At 40.9% G+C, this 23075-nt stretch overlaps 1 protein-coding gene across 7 annotated transcripts in view; it reads right to left on the reverse strand.

Moving 5' to 3' along the window:
* Window positions 1-387: 387 nt before the first annotated feature.
* Window positions 388-23075, reverse strand: part of LOC101097240 (vascular non-inflammatory molecule 3) — a 29806-nt gene continuing 7118 nt past the window's right edge. For 3 of the 7 annotated variants that reach the window (XM_045058054.1, XM_045058056.1, XM_045058055.1), the window contains 5 exons: window positions 6071-6263; window positions 4329-4620; window positions 3149-3522; window positions 1719-1892; window positions 388-1053 (listed from right to left, as the gene is read on the reverse strand). In XM_045058054.1, the coding sequence (XP_044913989.1) occupies window positions 925-1053; window positions 1719-1892; window positions 3149-3522; window positions 4329-4620; window positions 6071-6263 (1162 nt within the window). In that variant the 3' untranslated portion in view covers window positions 388-924. The other 4 variants (XM_045058052.1, XM_045058053.1, XM_045058051.1 and 1 more) reach the window with 3 other exon arrangements.

The raw sequence follows: 23075 nt of genomic DNA on the forward strand, positions 1-23075 counted from the left end.
TTAATCAGGATTGGATAAATTTTAGGATAGAATATTTCCAGAAGGAAACAGAGTGTGGTCTGAAGGAGATCATTTTTTCTTTTTTATTTCTGTCCTAAGGATCTGATTTCCGTACAATTAGAACTTAAGAGTATAATAAACAGATAATAGAAGATTTTTTTTTAAATTTTTTTAACATTTATTTATTTTTGAGACAGAGAGAGACAGAGCATGAACGGGGGAGGGTCAGAGAGAGAGGGAGACACAGAATCCGAAACAAGCTCCAGGCTCTGAGCCATCAGCCCAGAGCCCGACACGGGGCTCGAACTCACAGACCGCAAGATCGTGACCTGGCTGAAGTCGGACGCTTAACCGACTGCGCCACCCACGCGCCCCTTTTTTTTTTTTAAATTTTTTTTAACATTTATTTATTTTTGTATAATAGAAGAATTTTAATCAGTTAACAAGTTACTCAAAAAGTTTTGAAAAGTTGCTCATAATTACTTTAGGAGATGCCCTTGTTTTTTTTACTTCCTATATCGTAATCAAAGAGGATCAAAAGCCCTCTGCATACTTAAGGTGCCCCCTGTGTATTTACAAATGATAGACAAACATTCACATATATCAGAGTAGTTAACACAAAAGGAGTTTTCTAAGTCCCCCTCCATTTAACTGCATGTTCTGCTACACACACATATACTCACATATACTTACATCGCACCTACACGGTTCCCACATGCAGCTCCCATAAATGAGTTGGTGCTATTATATCAAATGCGGAAAATGGAAAACATATAAAACCCATCCACTGCTTTTCACGTTTTAAGTTTGTTGTTCCGGCCAATTTGCGACATCTCTTCTACACAGACATGCAGCTTTTTTTTTTTTTTCCCCCTCTCCCTTTCTTTGCCAGGGTAATCCTGAAAGTGTGCCAGTGGAAAGGGATCATTCAAATCTCCGGGGTCCTTGCCCCAAGCGCGGAGGGTCTTTGTCAAACACTCTTCCGTACAGGGCCAAAACTAAGACAGGCAGAGGGGTTCTGCTTCGGCTCCTCAGACGTCCGTCTCTCAAGACCTAATCAAAGAGAGCAAAGGATTAACTCCAATGCAGAGCCTTGGTTTCCAGCCCAGAGGCCTTCTCTGACAGCATCATTCTAAAATAGTAACAGACAGGCACACGGGACTTGGTGTCAGAAGACCCGTGTGTCAGATCTAAAGGTCGAAGGGTAGAGAGATTTGGGTGAAAGTGCAGCAAATAAACTACCGCCCAGGTGGTTAAAAAAGATGTATAAAAAAAATTCTTTTAACTCATGAAGCACCGCCATTATTACTCTCATTATTGCTATCATTAGAACAACTTCTCAAAATAACATACCCATGAAATAAGCTGTAGGTGCATTGTTTAATGTGTTTAACTTGGGCCTTCCACACCATTAAAAAAAATTTATTTATTTATGCAAATAAAGAGAACATTAGCTGCCGTCGTCCATAACCCTACTGTTGCCTTGGATCTCAGCATCACATTCATGTAGAAAAAGTGAACCCCAAATTCTCTGTCACAGCCTAAAGACATCTAGAACCACAATTTCTCTTCCATATTAAAGCTTCCCGTGCCTTTAAAGCTCTACCTGTATAATGTGAACCACAGCACTGCAACACTGTGTCACAATCTCAAAGATTTCCAAGGTGCTAGTCTACCCCATCTGTTCAAAGAAATTGATCATCCTGAATTCCTCCTACCTCATAATGCCTTTCAGGAGCAAGCTGACTTCCACTGAGAATGATCTGTGGGAAAACATAACGTGTTGCAAATGTGCCGCTGAGGGAGAATTCTTCCAACTTGGTGAAAGCTGACCCCACGGGCTCCCCACAAGTTCTCAGGTCACTGATTTGACACTTCAGTAATGTGCATATCTGTGTAGGCAAAGGAGAGAGAAGTAGTCAGAGATCTTGGACATAGTTTCTCCATGAAAGACACAATCTCAAGGAATAGAGGAAGATTTGTTAAGTCGCATCTGTCAGGGAGGAAGAATTTCCTGTCCCCGTCAAGGTCCTTCTGGCCAGACTAAGAATTGAATGGACTCGAGACAGATTAACAGGAGAACGTCAAATTGAATTTTGTACATTTGGGAATCCACACAGACATGGCAATTCCCAAGACAGGCAAAATGAAGTGCGCATGTCGTTCTGGAATAAGGAGGAGGGCGTAGGGGTCTGGGACTTCAAAGGGAAGGAATGCAATTTACAGTAAGATGAGAAAGAATAAACATTTGGTACACAAATATTTGCCGGGCCTCTTAGAAACGCTGGAATGTGGAGGCCTTTGATCCAACAGGCCTTGTGAGGCTCCTCCCTGTTCGCCACACCTGGTTCCTGTCCTCACATCCTTACCCTGATAGCTCCCTTTCTGAAGCAGATCCTCTACCTAAATTCTTGTAGGCAGTTGTGAGGGAGGTAAAGAGCTTTTTCTGAATCTTCTGCCTTTTAATTGCTTTTTTAATTCACAATAATCTTCATGCCCAAATGGCTCCTCTTGGGATGGCCTGCCTTTATCCCCTACACCTCTTAAGCAGTCTTTTCAAACTGGAGGTCAGAGGCTATTAGTGAATCCGAAAATCAATTCAACAGGTCAGGACTAACTCCCTCCCTCTCTCTCTCCCTCTCTCTCTCTCTCTGTCTCTTTTAAATAAAGTGAAATGCAATAAATTGGATTTTAAAAGTCAGACTGCTATTGCTCATAATTATGGCTACTTCTAACTCTAATTGAAGTAATAAATAAAATATTTGTTTCAATTACCATCACGCATCTTGACCGCACAGCATCGTAACATGAAACGGACTTGTGATTCTGGACTCCTGTTGAAGACAGTTCGAAAAGCACTGTTCTAAAGTAACCTGACACAAAACGAGAAGGCATGGAGGTTGCAGCCTTTCAACTTGAATCCAGCTGGCTGAGAGCTCATCAACTCGCTTTATGTTTTACCTTGCAGCCAAGAGAAGACATTCTGTTCTTGCTAAGACTAAACAAAGTGTTCTGGGGGAAAACTTCAGTGATGACTGTAACGGGCTACCAAGTAACTGAATCCAGCACGATTTTTAAAGAAATGCAGCGATGATCCAGAAGAAAAACTAATAAACAATCCATTCTAACTTACGTCACTATTGTTTACCTGTAGGTAATATTGACCTTCTACTGTGTGCAGTCCATCAAAAGCACCTAGTGCGTAAACCTCATCTGTTCGTTTCTCCGACATCTTGTAAGTTAAGTGACAGCACAGGTCTTTCTGGCAAACGGTGTAATTTCCTGTGTTTCTCTTAAGCTCAATGAAGGTGAGCTCATCAAAATAAATCATCCCCGGAAAATTTGACTGTTCAGACAAGAATGGCTTGACACTTCTGGCGTAAGCACTCCAGTCAACAGCTGCAGGATAGGTGGGTTCACTTCGCGGCCGGGACTTCAGTTCGGACAGCATCAGCTGGCCACTCTCTGTTTCCATGTCATAGTGATACACTTTGACTGCTTCCGGTGCATAGATTCCACTCCCTATGGCGACACAAGGCAACGCAAATATTGGTTCCAAATTTTGCATGGTTACAAACTCATAAAATCATCCCCCAGAGAAATTCGATATGGCTTTATGAAAGCATAAACACTTTCAGGATAGTTAAGGAGATAGCTTGTTAGCCTGGCATAGTTCCCATTTGCCTCTGTGTCCTCCATTAGGTTCTGCTTGCACTGAAATGATCAATTGACTTGGGTCAATTGACTTTTTTACTTAAACTACCTCTTATTTAACCAACTTAACAAACAACTAGAAAATTCCCCAACACGAAGAATAATTTTAGCTCTCTGCTGACCTGTCTAATTTATTTGTGTTTAAGTTTCTTCATCTGGATCAGTGAATAACCCAAGCAGTCAAGAGGGGAGCTTGTATTACCTCGAACATGGATGCAATGAAGGATAAACTCTGGTTAAGTCTAAAATGATTTTATCACCTTAACCACAAAGATTTATTTCACTATTACTGATGGATGCTGGCAGCAAAGTTCTTTAGATCTGGCTTTGTTTTTCTTTTTTTGCTTGTTTTTGTTTGTTTGTTGGTTCATGTGACTTGACTTCTCTTTAACTCCAATGTTCCCTCATGTGAAATTGAGATAATAGCGTTTACCTCCTTCCGTACTCATAGGGATAATGGTCCTTAAAACATATTGGCACTGAAAGCCAGGCTATTATTAATTTTGTGACATTAGAATTAATGAAAGAATTATGAAAGACAAGTGTGGCTTGGAAATCAATGAAGACTGTCTAAGGCTATCATGGCCAGTCGGTGCAGGACACGTGTGAGTTACCTGTCATGTGCATGCTGGTGTTGTGGGTATTCGCAGCAAGCAAGTTGACTCTCATGGCTCTGGCCCATGCAGAGTGGAAGGGAACAGCCGACAGAAGGGGCAGCGTGTTGTACCACGCCACCGGGTAGAGAACACTGTCCACTTGAAACTCATCCACCACCACCACAGCTGGGGTGTGAGAAAAAATGTCAAAGCAAGTGAAAATGCCAAACTTCCCAAAAGGAGTCTCAAAAGTCACAGATTCTGAATCCTTGGGGAAATCAAATTGAATTTCAGGCGCAAAAAGATTGTACTGTTAACAAAAAGCAAAGAAGGGGGAAATTCATGAGAAAACTACCAAGGAGAGGTGTTTCATACCCATCACATTTTTTTCCCCAGCCATGTTGACATGCATATTTAAAACTATTGCACATAAATTTGCATAAACCACACCCAGTATACCACTGTCTAGGAGTTTTATTACGACAGTGCTGGTCAGAAAACTCCACCTTTCCACAACTAACGAACGAAATCATATCTAAAAACGATATTTGAAAGGTGACTATTTCTCTTAACATCACAGGTTGAAAGTCTGAATCTTATAAACTTCAGAGTTTTTGTTACTGTATTCTTTAAATACCAACAACACTGCCAGTGTGAAACCTAGCACGTAGTAATAAAATTAACTTTGTCATATCTCCCTTTGATACTGCTGGGTTTACAGAAGTGAAATACATTTAAAGTAAAGTTAGGCTGGGGCGCCTGGGTGGCTTGGTCAGTTAAGCGTCCGACTTCGGCTCAAGTCGTGATCTCACAGTCCGTGAGTTCAAGCCCCGTGTTGGGCTCTGTGCTGACAGCTCAGAGCCTGGAGCCTGTTTCAGATTCTGTCTCCCTCTCTCTCTGCTCCTCCCCTGTTCATGCTCTGTCTCTCTCTGTCTCAAAAATAAATAAACGTTGAAAAAAATTAAAAAAAAAAATAAAGTAAAGTTAGGCAAGGTAATAGCTCACACTTGTTAATCAGTGAGCCATTGGTAATTTTTTTCCAGCTTGATTATTGCTCCCCAACTCCACTTTGCCCTGGGTCAAGAGTACTTGCTCAGATACTATGTACCATGAGGCTTGATGTGTACATATTTGTGCTCTGGCAATACCCCCTCCCCTTCAGTGAGGGTCACTTGCTCCTCTACCCTACACGCAGGTGGAAGCTTGTCCTTCGTCCCGCAGGGATCGGCTCAAGGAAGGCATGTAGCCTAACTGGAGTCAAGGCGCGATGACGAGGTCTACAAGGCAGGACAAAAATACACTCTTCCTCTGGATTTTGCTCCTACAGAATGTGAGCTTTATGTTGAGCACCATGGGGTCTCTAAAAGCACAGCTCGAGTAAAAGCTGTAACACAGGTTAAGAGAGCTAGAGGAATAGCTGACGTCTTTTGAGCCTCTGAGGGACAGACTACATCTGATAAAACTTAGTCATGCTATGAGTGTCAATGAATTGAGCCAAAACACTAACCAGGGTATAACAACATTTTTCCTTCTTTCTCAGAGACTATTAACATCTTTGTGAGGCTATGATCACATTCAATATTCTGCCAAATTCTACTTCATGCTTAATTCAAACTCAGAACCCTTATATGAGACCAGAGTAAATGAAACCCCCTTTTCAACTAAAGCGTAATAATCAAGAGACGCGTTCGTTCTTTCGGCCATGTTCAACAAATGAATGTACATATATACCACAAACAAACACAAGAAGATATTCTTACCTTATGGTAGCGTGCCACCAGCCTACCCTCAGAATCAAACACCACATCAGTGTTGTACTGGTAACGGCCATCGGGGGGACACTGAGGGTCACTGGCATTGCATGGCTTCTTGTCCCCAATATTTGCCACAACGTAGATGGAGTTGTCCTTGGCCAGGCAGCTGAGCCTTTGTTGCACTGGGGTGTAGCCAAACCTGATTTAATAGATATGGCCTTAAACTTACTGTACTTGAGTGATTTCTAATCTTCCAGAACATACTTTATTTGCCTGTTACTTAGAACACAAGCTCTAGGTTAAGAATCAAATCAGAAAAGATCTAAAATTCCACATGCAATATAGTCTTCATATTTATGAAAGCTAACCTAGTTTACCTTGCTTATTTTTTATTGAAGTATAGTTGACACATTGTTACATTAGTTCTAGGCGTACAGCCTAATGATTCGACAGTCCTCGACGTCGTGCTATGCTCACTACCAGTGTAGCTATCATCTGTCACCACACAACACTATGACAATACCATGGACTACATTTGCTATACTGTGCCTTTTAGTCCATGACTAATTCATTCCATAACGGGAACCCCATATCTCCCACTCCCCTTTGCCCATCTTGCCCATCCCCCCGCCCCCCCCCCCCCCGAAGGCTAACCTATTTTAATGTGTCAGACTCTCAGTTGCAGTGTGAGACTGAAACACTGGAAAGATGGTGGAGGAAGAGGAGAAAGAAGAGAAGGAAAGCTTTCTCTTATAAAGTGCTTCTAGGCAGGCAAATGAAGGGCTTGAAATTTAACACACTCTTTTAGTGGGGAGGAGCTTTTCTATAATTCTAGCCATACTCTTACTGGGAAGCAGTAAATAGTTGTTCCTATGTCAATCGTCTTCTATAGAGAACAAATGCATCATTATGTACTTGAAATATTTCAGGAAGGAAGGGAGGGAAGGAGGGAGGAAGGGAGGGAGGAAGGAAGGAAGGGAGGGAGGAAAGAGAAAGAAAAGAAAGGAAGAAAGAAAGAAAAGGAAAAAAGAGAGAGAGAAAGAAAGAAAGAAAGAAAGAAAGAAAGAAAGAAAGAAAGAAAGAAAGAAAGGAGGGAGAGAGGGAGGGAGGGAGGAAAGAAGGGACTTCACTGTGTTGCCTCAGTTTCCTTATCTGTCAGTAAAACATAATTACTTCCTGCCTGCCTGCGAGGGTGTTCATGAGAAACCCTGAGATAAATACAGACTATGAAATTGCTTCTCAAAGTATTGCCAAATCCATCTACATTGGGGACATTAACCAAGAAATAAGAAGAGATTGAGGTGACAAAATAGGTGAAATGATAGGTGGCTTCCTCTAATCTGAAGGAGGTGAGTCATATATATATACAATGATAACATATAAAGTAATAAAGGCAGTACAAAGACTAACGTTATAGAGAGACAGATATGCAGAAAAGAAAAAAAATTTGCAACCAGAACATTCTGTCAAAGGAGTGGGTTCACTGGTCACTGGTGATTTCAAATATAATATGGTGCATCCAGGTGCTCCAAGACTACCTACCAGTTATCAGGGCTCAGATGGAAATGGCTGGGTTTGATTTCCTGCCATGTTAATTACCAATATGAGACCGTAAGCCTCCTGTTTTCCCTGATATGAACAATGGAAATAGTTATACCTGTCACATAAAGTGAATGAGACAATATGTCTAGTGTACCAGGTACAATTCCTGGAACCACGTAGATGCTCCATGAAGAAATAATGGCCATTATGGACTTTGTAACTACAGGGGGACAACCCAGGAAACTGATGGATTTACTGCTTCTAGAAGCCATTTGGGTTCTCTCCATCATCTCTCAGCCTCTCTACAGTTGATGTGGAGCTAATCTTTGAAGAGAAAGGGCAAATTTATGACAGTGATTGATTTATGATTTATGACTACTGTTTCAGATCATTTCTTTTTTTTTTTTCCCTCAGGAAAAACAGGGCAACATTGTTAACATTGATACTCTTTAAAACTTTCAATAAAATTATCACCTATTTTCTTTTTTCTTTCTTTCTTTCTCTCTTTCTTTTTTTTCTTTCTTTCTGTTTCTTTCTCTCTCTCTCTTTTTCTTTCTTTCTTTCTTTCTTTCTTTCTTTCTTTCTTTCTTTCTGCTAAATAATTAGGGCATTTTAATATCTTCTATTACTCCTCATGGGTAATGTTCAAGGAAGCATGGGACAGGTCAGTATTGTAAATGATGGTATTTAAATACACAAGGATAACTAGGTGGCCCTCTATTATCCCCTTTAAGTATAAATATTACTAGGGAAGAAATGGTGGCTTTTTTTAAAACCAATATTACCGTCTTATTAAATATCGGACTTCTGTTTTTGTAAGTCAGGCTGAAAGCTTACATTTGAGTAAATGTCTGCAACCCTCAATAATGTTGAAGTTTCATCAGTCATCTACCTTCCCAACTTAAAATAATTCATCTGAGATTAATTATCAGGATTCAGGACCTCTTTCCCCTAGGAAAGTCAGTATTATCAGCCCAGGCAAATAAAGTGAATTTTAGAATCAGCCTCTTGGATTATTGCAGATAATGAGTCCTTCCTGCTCTGGGGGAAAAAAAACAAACCTCATGATCAAGTAAACATTGAGTTATAGTTAACATAGAGGATGCAACACTTAGATTATTTTTTCAAAGGTGAAACTCCTGGGCGAAACTAACCCACACAGTAGAAATCCTATGTTGCAACGTTGGACTTGACCCCCCCCCCCAGTCAATTTCAAATGTTAAAATTACTGAAGACATTCTTTTTCTTGTACAATAGATATAGTTCGGAACAGATGCCTGCAAGTTTAAAATTAGCAAATTAAAATTTTTTTAATGCATAGATTTTGCCTTTTAAAGGAATTACATATAAACTATTTTAAAAAGTAAATACATCTAAAATAATTTCATAAATCTGTCTTATGTTTTATACAGATGTTCCCTAAGAAAGTTATGCTTAAACAAAGTGCCTGGGTGGCTCAGTTGATTGAGTGTCTGACTTTAGCTCAGGTCACGATCTTGCAGTTTGTGAGGTCAAGCCCTGCATCAGGCTCTGTGCTGACAGCTCGGAGCCTGGAGCCTGCTTTGGATTCTGTGTCTCCCTCTCTCTCTGCCCCACCCCCCTCATGCTCTGTCTCTCTGTCTCTCAAAAATAAAATAAACATTGAAAAGTTATGCTTAAACTATAGCTATTAATAATTGCTTACATTTCTCAAAGACAAGAAAACAAAGAAGTTCAGATCCAATTATCCTTTATTTTTATTTTTTTTTAATCGTTATTTATTTTTGAGAGAGAGAGAGAGAGAGAGAGAGAGAGAGTGGGGGAGGAACAGAGAGAGGGAGACAGAATCCGAAGCAGGTTCCAGGCTCTGAGCTGTCAGCACAGAGCCTGATGTGGAGCTCGAACTCACAAACCGTGAGATCATGACCTGAGCCGAAGCAGGACGCTTAACCGACTGAGCCACCCAGGGGCCCCCAGATCCAATTATTTTTGTGAAAAAAAAAAAAAAGGAATCGTGACAGCTAACATTGGAGGCGGCACAACTGTGTTTAGATTCTACGTGTATCACTTCAGTTGACACTCTTGTCTACTCTGTAAAGGAAGTAGGACAGGAAATTTTATGATCTCTGTTTCGTGGATAAAGAAACGGAGATGAGAAGTATTTAGGTGATCTGCCGCCCATCACACAGCTAGGAGGTGGTATTGTCTTGGAAACGATGCTTCCTCTTTCAAGTCCTGTGCAGTTTCCACCTGCCATACTCATCACACGGCAAATGCGAGTGCTATCAGAGCTCTTTGGAAACATAAGTTCATTTATCTTTTTACCATTCCTGCAAAGGAGGCAGGTATTCATGGGTGAGCTTACTTTATTTGGGGACAGAAGTCCTAGCTAGTACAACTTTTTCACTTTGTTGAAACCCCATGGAGTGTATTTATTATAAAAACTATGTACACACAGGCCATTCATTAAAGAAAGCCACAATAAATAACCAACCAAGAATCATCATCTCAAGCCATGCCAGACGGCACACAGTATGAAGAGGCTTGTGGGTCCAGAGCCATAAATTGATTGCCAGAAAAGAGAACGAGTCAAGTTTAATGGATTTGTTATTTGTATTTTTGCAATATCACAATTTTTTTTTGTTTAAAAATCAAAGGGTAATGACATTACCTCTGGGGATCTGTACATGGAATCCAGTTCACCTCTGGGTCTGGGATATCTTCCAGATAGGGGTAAATGGTCTCTCTTGTGAAAACCCAGCCATAAATTCCATCTTCTGGGGTAACAATGATATGTGCACCCTGCTCAAAACAAGTACGAGCAAAACAGTCTTTCACAAATTCCAAATACCCACGCTCTTTCCAAGTTTCGAATTTCCTCTGCAATATCCCAGCCAGCGTAAGAAAGGACAATACCTGCCTGGCTGCCAGTTGAACTGCGTTCTCCAAAACATCTATGTTCTTGTTCATCAGGAGCAAAGCTTCTTCTTTGGAAACTGGGGTCTCTGTTCTGTTTGGTAATAGGACAGCGTGTTCATACACTGCAGCAATGAAAGTGTCCAATGCACCCACACATAGGACACAGATGGCCAATAGCGCCACACATTTGGGAAAATATGATGTAATCATAGCTAGAAGTTGGTGATCTTCGATAAACTCAGATTCTCGTATTTGGTATCACTGGAGAAAGTTTTAGGGTAAAACCCGGCTCGCTTCCGGGTATTTATATTTTCACAGAAATAACGTTACACAACACATTAAGAAAGAATGTGGCGCAAGAAAACTGACAGCCAGAAGTACAAAATCACATTGACTCAAGTGTGCAGTGTTCTTGTTGACAGTGGTTCAGAGGTTTATTCAGCTCTAGAAGTGAAATTAGTGAGTGAATCAGATGAGTTCGAGCCAATCCCCAAACCACTGGCTGTTGAACTCCTTTTTTTAAGTTTATTGATTAATTCTGGGATACAGAGAGCACATGCATGAGTGGGGGAAGGGAGAGAGACAGAGAGAGAGAGAGTCAGCACAGAGCCCAACGCAGGGCTCGAGCTCATGAGCCGTGAGATCATGACCTGAGTAGAAGTCTGATGCTTGGCCAACTGAGCTGCCCAGGCACCCCTGTTGAACTCTTTTTTTAAATAAAATGTATTTTCCTGGTAGCTCAATGGTTCCATTAATAAGGCCAATACTCAACTCTTCTAGAAGGCACCCAGCATAACAACAATGTGCTAAGAACTTACACGTGTGGCTGTAGCAGAAAAACAGAGCGTAAGACGAGCTCCAGTTTCAACAGAGCTCATAAAATGCCAAAGGAGAACAGATATACCTGCTTATGATTGGGTTCAGAACCCGTGGCCCTCAATGTTTGCATTATAAAAGGATTTCAGCAGGAACCACAGTTGCTGGCTTCCCTCCGAAAGACTGTAAAATAGTCTGAAATGTCGGAAGTTTCTCTGACCACTTTGCAAAACACAGATTATAACCTGGTCAATAAGTAAATGAGCGCCCGCCGAGTTGAGTCTCTGGGCGTCTCCAGAATCTGGCTACTGCTGTAGAGCTCATGTGCTGAAAACCAAGAAGTTAGGCTTCAGATCGTACAATTTCTTCATCTTTATAGAATTGGCCCATTTAAAACACAATTTTTTAATGTTTATTTATTTTTGAGAGCGACAGCGTGTGAGTGGGGGAGGGTCAGAGAGAGAGGCAGACACATATTCGAAGCAGGCTCCCGGCTCTGAGCTGTCAGCACAGAGCCCGACACGGGGCTTGAACTCATGAACCGCGAGATCATGACCTGAGCTGCAGTCAGACGCCCGACTGACCGAGGCACCCAGGCGCCCCAAATCTGCCCATTTTTTTTAAGTGAAGTCCTTTTCCCCAAATACTTGTACTATTACATCATCCAAAATCTCATTTTCAGGAAATGATTTCCTTGTGCCTCTAAAGAGCTGAACGTCTTTAAAATATTAGATATAGGTGTCATCCATTTAACTGGACTCTCAGACATTTTCCTCTCCCTTTGCTCCCACGTCTAATTCATTGTAAAGTTTCTTTTAAACATCTCTTCCTGTCCTGGGGCACCTGAGTGGCCCAGTCAATTGAGAATCCAACTTCGGCTCAGGTCATAATCTTGTGGTTTGTGGATTGGAGCCCTGCGTTGGGCCCTGTGCTGACAGCTCAGAGCCTGGAGCCTGCTTCAGATTCTGTGTCTCCCTCTCTCTCTGCCCCTCCCACACTCATGCTCTCTCTCTCTCTCAAATATAGACATTAAATAAATAAATAAATAAATAAATAAATAAATAAATAAAAAAAATATCTCTTCCTGTCCTGATTGTTTATGCTAAAGCAGGTTCTACTTTTTAATTGATCTTCCTACCTCCCACAATGGCCAAAGTTGTTCATTCGACACATAGCCACCAGATGAATTTTCTCCGAAATCCAGCTCCTGTTATGTCACTTAAATTCCATTATTTAAAGCGTGATTTTCCATTATTTAAAACGTTAATTCTCCAAACGTGGTCCATGCTCCGTGAGGGGAAAGCAGGTTGATTTTGCAAGATATACAGATAAATACTTTTAATAGTTACAGATTAACTATCATGTTTATTAGATAATTTAAGACTCATAAACCCATGGATAGTAGAGTTTAGGATGAGGCAACACAAAAGATGTCCATCCGTCTTAAAAGATTACCAAGTAAGTAAAATGGTATATGGCTAATACAAAAATCATAAAGATAATGGCATAATGACATGATTTCCTGAAATTTGGGAAAAGCTGACGTTGTTCAAGTTCTCCTACAACCTGGATTTATCTCTACAGCTGCCTTTATGAACACTTTATTCAGTGAAGTTGAATCATTCCCTGATCTCTGAACAAACACGCCATGCACTACTCCACCTAGATGATTCTCTGCCCAATTCTCCCTGAAATGTCCTGGCTCGCTGTCTAAACTCTAACTCCATGTACAGTTCTCTCAAACCTACCCCTAGTCCTAAGCAATATTTCTGAGCCATCAGAGCACATTTTTCTTGTCCTGGTGAATGCCACTCACCGCTTGCTGTTGTCTTGACCTTCAATTTAAATCCGATTCCGATATTTTGTTCTGTATATGTATGTCTTGTCTTCTTAAAAGATATTCAAAAAGAATCTTGTTGTATCTTTCCAGAACATCCATGTCAAATAATTATCTATAGATGATGCGTCCCAAGGTTGTGACTCCTGGAGGATAAGAAAGCGTCTTGCTGACTGATGAACCTCATCACTCCAGCCCACATGTGTAATGGGTGAGGAAGCCCGATACATGAATCATTGTTGAATGAAATCCGCTACCTGAAACTTCAGTCTGTTTCATGTTTGAACACTGCGAATTTTTAGAACACCCTTTCTTGCACTGAGATGCCAATTTACATCATGTACCTTCTACGGTTTAGAACAATAAATCCAATCCTGCTTCTTGCTTCCTACTTCCAGACTATTAGATAATTCAAAGAGAGTTCTAAATTGTCTCTTAATTCTTTCATTTTTCTGATGCATTATCCTTATAAATTCCTTAAGAATGGGGCCACATTTTGATTCTCTCTGCTGCTTCTGTGGAGGTTTGTACTGTGCTAAGCTCTGTAAATGTTTTCTGATTTGTTAAACTCAATTTCCTGTCCTAGTTTTGGAATGAATCCCCTTTTTTGAAAGTGAGTCCATGTAAAGGAATTTTTTTTAAGATTTACATCTCTGATTCTAGAATCATTAATACTGGTACTTGCTCTCTCTCCGGGATTCTTTGTAATCATCTGACATAGAGAAACCCATAGGTTTTGGAGATTAATGCCTCTCATTTGTTTGTTGGGTTGGTTCTAGAGTTCAAAATCTTTCCATTCCAGTAACCGTTTTCCATTATCTGAATACTCCTTTCTTCTCCCAGTTTCCCCAGTGAGTTTCCATGTGTCCTTATACGCTAAAATGATGTTCATTAGATGCAAATTTTCATTTTGCCAAAAAAAAAAATTGAAAGTGACATAGAAATTCTGTAAAACTAATGGATTGCTTTGTAATGAGAAAAAGGAAACTATTTTCATATTTCAAACTGAAATTCTATTGTCTTGGTTCACCTGACTGTGCGAATAGAACCAAAAGAAAACATACGAGAATTTCCCTTTACTCTCCAGTACCCAATTCCAGGAAATGTGCCAACTTTTATTATATTGAAATCAACAGAAACCCGGATTAAATGTTATCAAATGTGGTTAGCAATGGCTTTGCCTCATATGTGTATAAAGAATAGGGATTGTGGGTGTAAGTTATTTAAACAAGGTGTTTCTATGTAACCTGAATGACAGTTTGAAATTCTTGCAGGATTAGGGAGAGTTTTGTATTAAAATAAATATAATTCTGCTTTAAAATATGTAAAGCACAAATTTTAAAGGGGAAAAGCACCCTAGAATAAAATCTCTAAGAATTTGTTTGCCCTCCCCAAGTCTTTATTTCTAATATCCATTGTTAATCTTCCTCCCCATTCCCATTATCAGAGTCCTAACTCTGTGGCCAAGCATTCCTCTTACTTACAGGGTTGATCCCACCCCTGACACGTTAATCTTCAATCAGTATTGCAAACCATTTAAGTTCCCTTAACCATTGCTCCCACTAACTAAAATTCTTCCTATATGTATAGCAAATCAAGGCAGACAACCAGAACTTTCTCCCACTTGGTGCCATTTTCTCTCTCCTGTTCTTAGCTCAGACCACTCTTCTTATTATGCTTTTTTTTTTAATTTATTTTTCAACATTTATTTATTTTTGGGACAGAGAGAGACAGAGCATGAACGGGGGAGGGGCAGAGAGAGAGGGAGACACAGAATCGGAAACAGGCTCCAGGCTCTGAGCCATCAGCCCAGAGCCCGACGCGGGGCTCGAACTCACGGACCGCGAGATCGTGACCTGAGCTGAAGTCGGACACTTAACTGACTGCGCCACCCAGGCGCCCCTCATTATGCTTTTTAATACACTCGCTACTGCTCTGATCCTGGAATGATGTCTCGCTAAATCCTGCCCCTTTGACTCAAGTCTTGTCATTCTTTGTTGCTCATTTCTTCTCTGAACTTTTAATGTGCTTATGGTCAGAAGCCACATTTTGTTAATTGGTGTTTTCATGCCATATTCGACTGTCTCTTCCCCATAGCAGATCTTTTCTATTGCCTCCCTTCGACAACCTGTTATGCTGTCTCTACCTTTAGCTCAAACTTTTCTCCTGAACTCCAGACTTGTTTATCCAACTAGACAGAGACTTCCCTAAGTTCCTAGCAAGCATCAGCCCACTTGCCAGCATCTTAGGCTATCAACTCTGCCTCCCCTCCTGTCACTGTAAATGACTGCCCATGCCCCTTTCCGTCCGTGTGCAGCGGATCCCAAAGATATATCTTTAGGAATCCTTCTCGCTTACTCAGCATCAATTTCTGCCTATTGGGTGATTATAATCAGCATACAAATACCCCATTATATCACCTATCTTAAAAAGGAACTCTCCTGATCTGACATTCCCTTACGGTTCCTGCCCCATTTCCCCGCTCCATTTTACAACGAAACCCCTTTACGGGCTTGTGCCCATTCTGTTTTAATTCCTTTCCTCCCACCGAGATTTTGCCCCCCTGTTTCCACCATCTTATCAAGCTCATCGTTGATCATCACGTGACTAAAGCCATCGGTCAGTTTTCGGTCCCATCTGACTTGACTTATTAGCACACTTGCCATTACCTCATTCTCAATCTGCTTTCTCTCCCCACGCTCTTCTGGGTTTCCTTTTCCTTCCTCCTTCTCAGTTGCTGCACTTGTTTACTTTGGATGTTTTTGTGGATCTAGGTGCCTTTTTCTGGTTGCTTCTTACCGCCTCAGACCTCTTAACATTAGTGCGTCCTGATCCCAATTTTTGGAAATCTTCTGTTCCTATCTGCACTCGCTGCCTGGGTGATTACCTTTATTTCATGGCTTTCAACACCATAAATATATTTCAGTGATTCACGGATTTATAACTTTTTGCTCAGACTTCTCCCCTGGACTCCAGATGCCCATGGCCCGCAATGTCTGCTCAAAACCTGCATTTGGCTGCAGAGACACATCAAATCAACACAAACAAAATTGAGCTTTTGTTTGTCGGATCCTACAGTCTTTCGGATCTCAGTTAATGGCTTTTCGTCCTCTAGTTTTTCAGGCCAAAGCCTTTGGGGTTCTCCTTACTTCTCTCTTGGTCTCTCACTCTACACATGTTGCATCAGGAGACCTTTTGCTATTGCAACCCGGGTCCGAGCCGCCATCATCTCTGGCCTGGATTACCCCAATAACTTCCTACCTGGTTTTGGTGCCTCTGCTTCTACCTCTGCTCGATAGCAATCCTATTAAAATGTAAAAACAACTGTGTCGGTCCTCTGCTCAAAATGGCATCTCACTTCGCTCAGAGCAAAAAGCCAAGCTCTTGCCATGCTTACAAGCCCCACTACGATCCGGGCTCCTGTTACTCCTAACATCAACTCCTACTAACTTCCCCCAGGTTCCTGTGGCTCCAATTGTATTGGTCCCCTTGCTGCTCCTCAAGCATGTCACGATGGGCTGTTCTGCCGCCACTACCCTGAGAATTGTCTCCTACACGGCCACGCTGCATTTAGAATTTCTCTCTACTCCTTTCTACTCCACCCTGCAAACCACTATCAATGATTTAAAGACTCTTTAGCTCACCATAATATTAGACTCTAAAATCTTTCAATGGGTTTCCTCTTAGCCTCAGCATACAGTCTGCATTTTATTTGTGCTTCAGTGATGTGGTTCTTGGCTCATGTTCTTATTGTTTCCCCTCCCTCTTCCTCCTTTACCTGCCCACCCCACCCCTCCAAATCTATTGGACTCTTTTTGCAACATGCTATTCTCCCATGTCTTTGTATGCATGACTAAGTCTACCTGAATGCCCTTACTGACTTGCCCAGCTGGTCTCAGTCACCTTTCTTGTCTTCCAAGGTAAAACGGACTCCTTCCTGGCCCTGATATTGGTCACAGCATTATCATATTCTATGGCTTTTATTATAGCATTAAACGAGATGCTTGAAAACGCTTTAGCCCAGTGTGAAGCGTTTTCTAAGTGTTCAAATTTGATTATTACTCTGCTAAAGAAAGACAGTAATGATAGTGATGTTCTGTTTCCTCTTCCCGACTGTGATCCTTAAGAAAAGAACTTTTGTTCTATTCATTATCACCATCCAGCACAAGGCCTCCCTGACAGATAGTAGGCATCCAAAAAGCTCTTTGACTTAAGATCAAAGAGACACATACAAGGATGTTCAGAGAAACTACTTAAAATAGGAATTAATAGTGGTAATAACTATAATAAATAAATTAAAAAAATTTGAAAACCGAAGCATCTGTTGAACAAGCTAAACCACAGAAACAAGTTCAGGGACAAAGACTGTTGAAAAATGATGACTCAGGGGCGTCTGGGTGGTGCAGTCGGTTAAGCGTCCGACTTCAGCCAGGTCACGATCTCGCGGTCCGTGAGTTCAAGCCCCGAGTCAGGCTCTGGGCTGATGGCTCAGAGCCTGGAGCCTGTTTCCGATTCTGTGTCTCCCTCTCTCTCTGCCCCTCCCCCGTTCATGCTCTGTCTCTCTCTGTCCCAAAAATAAATAAACGTTGAAAACAAAGAAAAGAAAAATGATGACTCAGAGTGAGCTAAGGTTGCTTCTTGGTTCAGCTTGTTACTAAGAAATCACATAATCACTTGCTTGCATGTGGCCGCAAAGCCTGTGTTCTCACAGATGTGCACCCAAAGTTCATGGCTTCCACAGACCTTGTGAAGTGAAGAACACAGCAGATCAGAGGAAGCCAGACAATGGGCCTATTGCTTTTTTACTGGTGGCTGGGGGAGCGGTCCTGACAGCGTGCGTGGAACCACCACTGCCCCACTTCTGCACATTTTGTTTGTTGCTACATCATGGAGTTTACCCAAGATGTTAGTGCAGTCAGCCGGGCCGTGCTTGCCCTATTTATCAATAAGAGAAAGGACACATGAAGATTGTTTTCATCCAGGTACCAGACAAGGTGCAACTAGGGAAACAGAATCCACACCAGTTATTTTCGGAGAACATAAGGATTCGGTTAAAGAGGTATTTGATGATTGAAGCACATGAAAGGAACACCTAGGTAACAAAGCAACTGCAAAAAGCAGCTACCACTCGTGGTGTTGGGGGACAGAGGGAAGAGAAGGTGCCAGGGGCGGGAAGCTTTCCGGAGGAGCCTGTGTTGCCGAGGCTCCAACCCCTGAGAAGAGTGTGCTGTCTAGCTGGAGCAGAGGAACAGATCCTGAGAGGACTGTCCCCAGGGAGCTAGAACTCACCTCTCTTGAGGGGACAATGGCTGGTGCTGGTAGTTTGGAAGAAAGGCAATGACACTGGTTCGGAAAGAATGGGAACGAATTGAAAACTGGAAGCACCTGCTATCGGAACAAACTGCTGGTCTGCTGCCAGGCGGATGGGACAACACTGATTGGTGAGCAAACAGAAGGAGGTCCCATCGCCCCTCCTCCAACCTTCCGTATTCCTTTAGCGCCCCCTCTGGGCAGAATCTAATAGAGAGCCAGGCGGCCAAGGAGAAACATACTTGCCTAGTCCTAGCCCAGCATCACAAAGAAGAATACTGAAGGGTAGGTTTGGAGCTGAAAGACAACAGCTTAATAACGAACACATTCATATAACTGTACACCATACAGCAGTGAAAATGGGTGAAATTAGACTGATGCTTATTTACATGGATTAAGCTCACAATTTCTTATATAGAAATCAGAAATACGCAATATATTTGCATGCAATAAATCTGCATATGTACAAAGTTCAAAAAGATACAAAAAGTACCAAGTAGGAATAAGTACGTGTGTAATAAACAACCAGGATGTCCTGGGAATGATCTAGAAAAATCTTAAGGTAGTTATTTCCCAAGAAAGGACCAGAATGTGATTGGAAGGGAATACAAGGGGTGCCTTCTTCATGACACAAACTGAACAGCAGGTCCACAGGTGATTGCTATGCAATCCTTTATATACCTCTGTGTGTCACATTGTCGTAATACGTTCTTAAATAACTTGCAATATGCGTTTTTTTTTTTTTTAATAAGTGAATGTGTCCAGGGGCGCCTGGGTGGCTCAGTCAGTTAAGCTTCCGACTTCAGCTCAGGTCATGGTCTCACGGTTTGTGAGTTTGAGCCCCACGTCAGGTTCTGTGCTGACAGCTCAGAGCCTGGAGCCTGCTCAGATTCTGTGTCTCCCTCTCTCTCTGACCCTCCCCTGCTGGCGCGCATGCTCTCTCTCTCTCCCAAGAATAAATAAACATTAAAAATTTTTTTAAAAAGCTATGGCTTCCAAAAGGAAGATCTTTCCCAACTCTGCTCCCATATCATAATGGTAAACTGTGGGAGAGGATGGTGCATAGATACCACCGACTGTGAATAGAAATCTTCTAAAAACAAAAATGAAACCAACGTTGCCAGATTCCCCATCAGAACTGAGCATGTGATCACGTCACCATATTAGTTACATTGAGATAGCACACAGGCTTCTAGTGCTGAATACTCAAGCACTTTCCCTATGCTCTATTGGAGAAAATTACAAAGGTCTCATTTCAAGTGAACTTTGAATATAATGGAATTATTTGTTACCATTATGAATAATTAAACCAAATATAAAAATCTTTGTATTTGGTAGTTTCTGGAAGGTAGGCTGACATGACTTGTGTTGGTCACAAGAAAATGAATCCCCATCCCCACAGCCTAAGCCACATGGAATTCAATAGCTGTCCAATGGGACAAGACATTCATCCAAACTATGGGAAACAGTATGGTATCCGCATGAAAATCTTCCACCAGGGTCGCATCAGAATCATGGAAAACTATATTAAAGCATATGAAAATACCACCCTTCAAAGATGGTGTTGAAAGTCACTATCTCTGACATTTTAGGGGCACCAAACAGGCTCAGAATAGAGGTGGTACTGTTACAAAGGTAAAGGACAAAGTCAGAAAAACCTTGTTTCTTGAAGACATAATTCACAGAAACCCTCCAAAGTTAGTAATAAGTTTGGCTATAGTCAATGGTAGGTACCCTATAGGAAGTGTATGAATCTGGTGATTGGAAGTAAATTTCCAAGGAATACAGGGGAAAATGTAGTTTCTCTCTTTCTCTGTTTCTGTCCCATGCCCCCCACCTTATCCTTACTCCTTCCTCCCAGTTAGGAGACAAATACCTTCCTATGAATCCTGAAGATTATGAGTTTCTTGAAACCTGAAGAACCTCTTTTATGTTTCCAGGTATCAGGGATTCAAAGAAGAATAGTGCATGTTGTTGTCCTGAACAGTAAGTATCTGCTAATCAGATGAGGGATAACACCTCCCTCTTTACCTTATGTTCCATCCAAAGTAATTTTAGAGACTCTTATCCAGCTTTCAAAATTGCTGTTGAAACTAAACATTTTATTCAACTCTCTTTGATTCCTTCCAGGTAAACTTTAAAAACTAACCTAGTTTCACACAGTAGTCAGGGTCAACAGTTTAATAAAATGGTCTGCAACATAGGGAATGCCAAAGGTTAGGAATGAGACTATTAAAATGTCTCCCTACATTTATTTTCTATATAAAAAATATAAAAAGAAAGTGAAATTTACTAGCATTTTAAGAATTGATGGACAAAGGTACTCTTAATAGGTCCATGTGTCAGAGGTCATGGGTCACAAATGGTCTCCAAGGTACCCAGAGGGGAGAACGATCCTTAATTTACACAGGATGACTGCAGATTCCTCACTAGCTCGTCCACGTTCACTGCACTGTGCCATCCTGCAGTTTACATGGGCCTGGTTAAATGGCTTAACCAACTAGGCTACCATTTTAACTAAATCAACATTTACAGAATAGAAGAATAGCTTAAAATGATTCTTGCAAAGAAAGTGCGTTAAAAAAATGATACTAATAATGCGAACAGTCTCAAAAAAAGAACAGCTGACATTTCTATTCCTGGTATGAGACACATTTTTGAGGAGAATATGAAAGTTTACTTGCATATGAAAAGAAATTGTCAAAACCCACAAAGCTATGAGGAAAGGTTTTGGAAGTTTTGTGTTCTACGTATAAATGCAAAAATAAATAAATATGTACATACCGAGGACTCATTAAAATTTTTTTTCCAATAGGGATATATGATCAAAACATTTGAAAATCATTGGCTCAATATCATTCCTTTTGGCTGATATCTACATTTTAACTGGAACTTCCAGGAGACAATTTCTCTACTCAAAAGATTCTGAGGCTACAATTTAAGATGCTTAGAAAAAACATAGGGAGGAAGAAGGCCATTCACACTGATATGTACATCACATCGCCACTGAAGTATAAAATTTAGTATACTTCCCTACCCCCATTTAGTATGAAATTATGGCATAAGGTTATTTTAGTCTTGAAACTCAGACTTTAATGTAGAAATTTTAGGATTTGACCTTAAACCTGTAAAAGGGTAATTAAATGAACTGGTATAGAAAATAAAGAGAAAGATGATTTTTGTGATTTGAAAGATAATAAGGAATTTAACTTCTATGAAACTGATTCATACAGTTTGGAAACATCATTGTATCCTTTTGATATTAAGTTGTATCCAGATTATAGTCAACTTACTGTCTTTTGTATCAATATTAAAATGATTTGTTTTCTTATATGCCAAAAAATCTCAATCCTGGAATATTACACCTTTCTAACAGGTCTTTGCCTACATTTTGTCCCAGAGTACTTTTTTTCTAAAATGCTATTTTCTTTAATTGCTCGCTTAAAAAAAAAAATCTCTAGCATTGTCGTATTATAGAGGTAATGAAGATCAAACTTTTTTTAATGTTTATTTATTTTTGAGAGGAAGATTGAGAATGAGCAGGGGAGGGGCAGAGAGAGAGGGAGACATAGAATCCAAAGCAGGCTCCAGGCTCTGAGCTGTCAGCACAACGCCCGATGCAGGGTTCGAACTCAAGAACCACGAGATCATGACCTCAGTCGAAGTCAGATGCTTAACCGACTGAGCCACCCAGGTGCCCCAAGATCAAACTCAAACACAGCATTGACCACTCTCACAGCAGGGCTCCATTTTACGTATCCCCTCCCTATTACTTACGGTAATGTGCCACCAGGTCCCCCCTCAGGAGGACATGTGGAGTCATAGGAACTACATGACTTTTTGTTCCCAATATTTGCCAAGACATAGAATTGTTCTTGGCCAGGTCGATGAGTCTTGCTTGTATTGGTGTGTGACCAAGTCTAAATGAAATTTTAATTGAAACATTTCAATAAGTTAGACAGAGAGAGATAAATACTGTATGATAGCACTTATATGTGGAATCTAGAAAAGCTGAACTCATAAAAGAAGAATAAGAATAGTGATTACCGGGGGCTTGGGAGAAGGAGGAATTGGGGATATCATTTAAGGGTGCAGAGTTGCAGCTAGCAGATAAATATGTCCTGGAGATTCAACGCACTGCATAGTGATTAGAGTTAACAACATAACCTAAAAGCGCATTTTATTCAGTTCATCCAGAAACAAACAGTAGTGAGAATCTAAGTGTGAGTCAATTTACAAGCCAATGTAAAAACTATTCATGAAAAAGATCATCATTAAAAGCCATAAGTTAAACTTCATGTTTTTTTTTTTTTTTTTCACATCGGAGCTACTGCTCTGGTAATTCCATATTCACTCTCCCGGGTCATTGGCTGTCTCCTCTCTACTGGATCATTCCACTGGCATGCAAATGTGCTCTAGTACTTAAAAAAAAAATAATTAAAAACCTCTCCTGAATCCATATGTCCCTCTAAATACTGCTCCATTCCTCAGCTCCCTCTTCTAGCAAAGCTCATAGAAAGAGTTGTCCATCTGGCTGTTTCCAGCTTGTTCTCTCTCATTCTTTCTTGAGGCATTCAAATCAGCTTCCGTTTCTATCATCCCACCTGA

The sequence above is a fragment of the Felis catus genome, chromosome B2 (genome assembly GCF_018350175.1).
Source record: "Felis catus isolate Fca126 chromosome B2, F.catus_Fca126_mat1.0, whole genome shotgun sequence".
NCBI classification, from domain to species: Eukaryota; Metazoa; Chordata; class Mammalia; order Carnivora; family Felidae; genus Felis; species Felis catus.